The sequence below is a fragment of the Gymnoscopelus microlampas genome (assembly GCF_963454915.1).
Source record: "Gymnoscopelus microlampas genome assembly, chromosome: 21".
Lineage (NCBI taxonomy): Eukaryota > Metazoa > Chordata > Actinopteri > Myctophiformes > Myctophidae > Gymnoscopelus > Gymnoscopelus microlampas.
Window position 1 is genome coordinate 31,376,880 of NC_139958.1, and position 6,000 is coordinate 31,382,879.

A 6,000-nucleotide genomic window follows, 5' to 3' on the forward strand; every position below is an offset into this window, starting at 1 on the left:
ATCCAGTCATGGAACCAAGGTTTATGTTTATATCCAGTCCACATCATACTCTTTATTTACTGACTTAAAAACAGAACTCCCTCCAACTCCATAATGTTCCATAATGGTGACAAGGAACTAATGGGGTTTTCCACCAGTACAGGTTTTGCATATAAACTCTTGGCAGGTTTTAAGTCACGCATGCCAAATGTTCTCATGGTTAGAAACACCAGGGATATAATTGACATGTCCTGCTCATCTGCATTCCCTCTGAAGGTAGGCTATGCCACTGCACCTATGCAGACACCAGATGCAGTGTTGTCCTCGCGATTTCAGAATGTTGTTTTATGCCTATGACAACAGCTTGTAAATCAACACAATTAGTTGATAGTAAGGCTAGTAAGACTGTCAATTGATCAGATTTTCAATAATAACAGACCAGGATTGAAAAATATGTGATTTGACCAATATTACAACTATTTAATTATGAGTAGTTTTCAGTGGCAAAGTATTCTGTCTGTGGGATTTATGCTAGTTGAAATAAAGTTATATTCTGGGCCAGATCTGACTAGTTATGATTTGACTTGATCTGGCCTCGATCGGACTCTCTCTGATTCATCCAGGACGTCCATCTTCGTGGTCAGGAATTATTTTGGTTGAAATCAGGTGATATTCTGGGCCAGATCTGACTAGTCTTGGTTTGACTGGATCTAGCCCCAATCGCGACGTCACTGATTCGTCCGGGTCCTGACTGTGCTTGCTACTGGGTAACCTTTTGGAAAAAAAAGTTTTGTTTTAGCCAAAAAATATCACCTACCTTTAAATATAAGTGTTCAAAAGTACCTGCTTTTAAACTTTCTGTAAGTGTTCAAAAGTACATATTACAAAGTTCAATTTATTTTTTAATATCAATGCATTACTGTATTGACATTTTGAGATTTTCCCTAACTTTCCTGTTGCTCCAATCCGCACCAAACTTGGCACAAACATTCTTCAATGGTCTGCCATGAGAATAGGGGGCTGCCTGCCACATGGTCTGCAAACAGCACACAGACTGTATGGTATATCGCTACAGCACACTGCACATTTGCTCATAATGCGGACACATACTGTAGTAGTGTGCGTGATTGTGCAGGGCTGTTTGTGTGTGGAGAGGAGAGGAGAGGAGAGGAGAGGAGAGGAGAGGAGAGGAGAGGAGAGGAGGATGGAACGTGTTCTTTTCACTATTTTTTAAAATAATTGAAAATGCTTTTATTTCGCTTTTATTTTTCATTGCCTAATGATAGGTTTAAGGTGTGCCCATGGAATAGAACAAAGTACGTTTGGTATAGAGCAGTGGTTCCCATGGTGTTCCGCGACATAAGTCGGGGGTGGGAGTGGCTCAGGGGGTAGAGTGGCCGCTTGAGAACCCGGAACGATCACGGTTTGATTCCCCCTGTGTTATATTAGTGTCGAAGTGTCCTTGAGCAAGGCACTGAACCCCTAACTGCTCCTGATGAGCAGTTTGGTGCCTTGCATGGTTTCCTCTGCCTTCAGTGTGTGAATGGATTAATGTAAAGCACTTTGGATCATTTTTATATTTACAAGACCAGGTGTACCTGGGATTTTGTGACAACGACACATTACTACTGCAATACAACAACAAAAATCTCTCTCTCTCTCTCTCTCTCTCTCTCTCTCTCTCTCTCTCTCTCTCTCTCTCTCTCTCTCTCTCATGGTACATTATGTCTTGTGCCACGCTGGCACAGAAAATGCAAGGAACAAGGAACAAGGAACTAATGGCAGAGTGGGGTTTTCCACCAAGATAATAAGTACAGGTTTTGCTTTGCGACCTTTTCTACGCATGCCAAATGTTCTCATGGTTAGAAACACCAGGGATATAATTGACATGTCCTGCTCATCTGCATTCCCCTCTGTATTCTGATCATGTGAAAGTGTGTCCAATTTCACACTCACATGAAGTGTATATAAGCAACAAGAGCTACTGTTTCTGATATTCAACACTTCAACACAGGAAGAACCACAACACATCATTCTACTGAAGGTTTGACTCCTCTCCTCTCCTCTCCTCTCCTCTCCTCTCCTCTCCTCTCCTCTCCTCTCCTCTCCTCTTCTCTTCTCTTCTCTTCTCTTCTCTTCTCTTCTCTTCTCTTCTCTTCTCTTCTCTTCTCTTCTCTTCTCTTCTCTTCTCTTCTCTCCTCTCCTCTAACATGTCTGTTTCTTTTACTGAAGGAAATCATCTTCTTCGTCATCTTCATCATCATCATGAACAAGAGGATGCTGAGCTTGTCTCTAGTTATCTGTGCTGTGATGGCTCTGACTGCTGCTGCTCCTACTGCAGGTGTGTGTGTGTGTGTGTGTGTGTGTGTGTGTGTGTGTGTGTGTGTGTGTGTGTGTGTGTGTGTGTGTGTGTGTGTGTGTGTGTGTGTGTGTGTGTGTGTGTGTGTGTGTGCGTGCGTGCGTGCGTGCGTGCGTGCGTGCGTGCGTGCGTGCGTGCGTGCGTGCGTGCGTGCGTGCGTGCGTGCGTGCGTGCGTGCGTGCGTGCGTGCGTGCGTGCGTGCGTGCGTGCTTGTGTGCGTGTGTGTGTGTCTGTGCGCGCTTGTGTGTGTGTGAGTGAGAGTGAGAGTGAGAGTGAGAGCAAGGGCCATCCATCCGTTCGTTGTCATCCATTTTTCTACTCAGATAGGTTGACCAAACAATCTGAACTTGCACATGGGTGTTGATCATTGGCATATCATGGAGTGAGGACGTTTATTTGTAACTTTTCCCCATATTTATTATGTTGTTCATTAGCATTTTCACCACAGCATTTTCACCAAAGGATATGTAGTGAAAATAGCTCGGATGGATGGCAACCAAGCCCCCAGAGTTGCTGAGAAACATTGAAGCCGCCACCCCAGTGGCCAAAGCTGGAACTGCAGGCGGGGAGAAATACATGCGCGAGCAAAACATACTGAGAGATATTTATATATATATAGATATAAATATGTAAACATATTATACATAAATACATATGCATTTACATATACATAGGCTTCTCGAGTGTATTTAATAAATATCTCGCGTTCAATCCTTGACACACGGTCTGCCGTAGAACGCAAAAAGGACACTAGTGCGCATGCTCATAACTCTATGTGTGGTCAAAATCGAACCAATAATTCTACTTCCGGCAAGCTTCCGGGTGCTTCAAAACGCCACTGAGCACATTAATTGAAATGATAGCTGGGGGCAGGGCAATCCGCCCTCTAGTTATATTATACCTCTTTGATGGCAACACCATAGATCATGTAGTCACGGTTACGGCCACATAGCTCGGATGGGTGGCAACGCGGTATATGCAATATACCGTGATATGCAATATCGTGGTTCTATGGGATATGTAGTCATTGACCGTGTGTGGAAATGCATGTATGGACTAGGAATTAATTGCTGTTGTTGCTGTTGCTGTTGTTGTTGTTGCTGCTTTCAAACAGTTGACTTCAAGTGTCCGTTGTCTTTTCAGGAGAGCATGTGGTCGTTAAGAGATGCACAAAATGCCCAAATGGATGGAAAGACTTGCTTGGTAACTGTTACAAATTTGAAAGAACTACGATGGCTTGGGCTGATGCAGAGGTAATAAGAATTAACAAACATATTCTGAAATACATGAAACAGTCAGTCAGTCAGTCAGTCAGTCAGTCTGTCCATCTATTTAACAAATAGTCATTCTTGTCTTCTGTTTATACTGTTCTGTAGAAAAGGTGTTTGTCTCGGGGGGGAAACCTAGCATCCATACAGAACAAAGCAGAGTACACATTCATTCAAGCCCTGATACGTTCCACAACTGGTAGAATGACTCACACGTGGGTTGGAGGCTACGATGCAACAAAGGTACAGTAACAATACACTGTTTGATAAAACTTTACCTCCTATTACACTGCCGGGGGCGGCAGTGGCTCAGGGGTAGAGTGGCTGGGTAGAGTGAACTGGAAAACCGCAAGGTTCCCAGTTCGATCCCGGGCTGGGGCGCTCCCCTAGAGTTAGTGTCGAAGTGTCCTTGAGCAAGACGCTGAACCCCTAATTGCTCCCGATGAGCAGGTTGGTGCCTTGCATGGTTTCCTCCGCCATCGGTGTATGAAAGTGTGTGTGAATGGGTTAATGGCACAATCAATGTAAAGCGCTTCGGATAGAAGCGCTATATAAATGCACCATTTACCATTTACCATTTACACTGATACTGTACCTGAATGTCAACATACACCTACTGTACTATACAACACAAAATGGTATCTATTGTCCTGACATTGTCAGAGGGAAACTTAATTAGTTATATTTACTCAGTTGCATTTCCTTAAGTAATGTTTTGAAGTATATTTCTGAAGGATTTTTTTTTTTTACTTTTTAGAAATGTAATGGAGTAAAAGCAAAAATGTAATTATATTGAAAATATTATATTCTGAATATAGAGCTATTTAACACTATTTTAGCCAATAAAATCACTTACCCTACCTTTAATTCACCCAGAGAGACAATCTTGTTTACTTCTATTGGACAAGAACTTTATATTTTACTCATTTCAATTACATTCTGATTATTTAAACAATAACTTAGATCTTATGAAGTAACTCAGTAGTTGAGAAGACTTTTCACTAGACACTTTCTTACAAGAGTAAGAAAGTGTCTACTCTAATTCTTTTACATATTTATGAAGACTACTTTTACTTCACTTAAGTCATTATTCTTTTGATAATAATAACGACTACAAAGGTGTGTGATTGTTGTGCAAAACAAACCGATGAATAAATGGATTATAAGTAGTGGGCTCGCTCAAGCTCACTTTTTTACAAATGTGGAAACCATGCACTGTGGAAGTTCCGATTGGATCTTTGCAGTAGCTTAGATGAGTCTTTATATTTACGGTCCACTCATGGATGTGTTTACGTTTCAGGCCGGTTGAGAACTCTAAATGGTGACATGTTCTATTGTATTGATTTATATAAAGTTATATTGTCATCTAGGAGGGTGTTTGGCTGTGGAGTGACGGTCGCCCAGTGACCTTCACTGACTGGGCCAAGGGAGAACCTAACAACCATGCAAGAAGCCAGCACTGCATGCTTGTGAACTGGCCACGTAAGTCTCAACAATCTGAATAAAATAAATTAAAATTATATATATATATATATATATATATATATATATATATATATATATATATTATGCAAAAAATATTAATTCATTAATTTATCCTTTTTTGTATACATTGAATAGCTCTATATTCTGATGGTAATATTTGCTTTAGAGCAGGGGTTCTCAAACTTTTTTATACAACAATCCCATATTATGAGGGAATGTGTTTGGTGACTCCATTAACAATTAATGCTCAACTTTATCTTTGCATTTATATAACAGATAAATACCTTTGGGACGATTATACTTGTGCGCAAAGACTTGCCTCCGTCTGCAAAAAACAAGCTGAAGCCCAGTGAATAACATGGGGATTACACACACATGCACGCACAATTACACACTATTACACATTATTGCATGTCTGTCTGTCTGTCTGTCTGTCTGTGTGTGTGTGTGCGTGTGTGTGTGACTCCTATATCTAAAAATATACTCATGTCCAATATACAGTACTGTACTGCTTTACTATCGCTGTAACGCTACTGAAGGAATGAAGAGACAAGTGACATTAACAGGTGTTGTGGTGACATTAACAGTGACATCTGATCTTGTGGTGATAATGAGAGGAACGTGAATGGAACAAATGGTTTGTTGTAAGCTGCTTATAACTTCAATGTCTTTACCTGCATCAATAAAATAATTAAAAAAAACATTTAAATACACGAAATAATTCAGGCTGAGTCATTCATAGTGAATCTACAATTTTGAAGTCCTGTACATTGCTGTACTGGATTCTGCTAGAAGGTCTATTCCAGTGCTTTTAAAGTCAAGAACCCCTTGTTTGGTATACATTAGGCCACAGACCCCCATAACTCGGAGACTGTGCATATGGAACCATATGGACCCTCCTCCATGTCT

The 6,000-nt window shown here is 41.0% G+C and overlaps 1 protein-coding gene across 1 annotated transcript in view; it reads left to right on the top strand.

The window, feature by feature from the left end:
• The window catches only part of LOC311037904 (galactose-specific lectin nattectin-like), a gene marked incomplete at its 5' end in the record, with an annotated part of 82,902 nt that extends 77,103 nt beyond the window's left edge, over positions 1 to 5,799 (top strand). The window contains 6 exons of the mRNA XM_084047200.1: positions 1,952 to 2,023; positions 2,212 to 2,320; positions 3,482 to 3,591; positions 3,715 to 3,849; positions 4,977 to 5,088; positions 5,368 to 5,799. Of these exons, the coding sequence (XP_083903326.1) occupies positions 1,952 to 2,023; positions 2,212 to 2,320; positions 3,482 to 3,591; positions 3,715 to 3,849; positions 4,977 to 5,088; positions 5,368 to 5,444 (615 nt within the window). The 3' untranslated portion in view covers positions 5,445 to 5,799. The remainder of the gene's footprint in view (positions 1 to 1,951; positions 2,024 to 2,211; positions 2,321 to 3,481; positions 3,592 to 3,714; positions 3,850 to 4,976; positions 5,089 to 5,367) is intronic.
• Between the last annotated feature and the right edge of the window lie 201 nt (positions 5,800 to 6,000).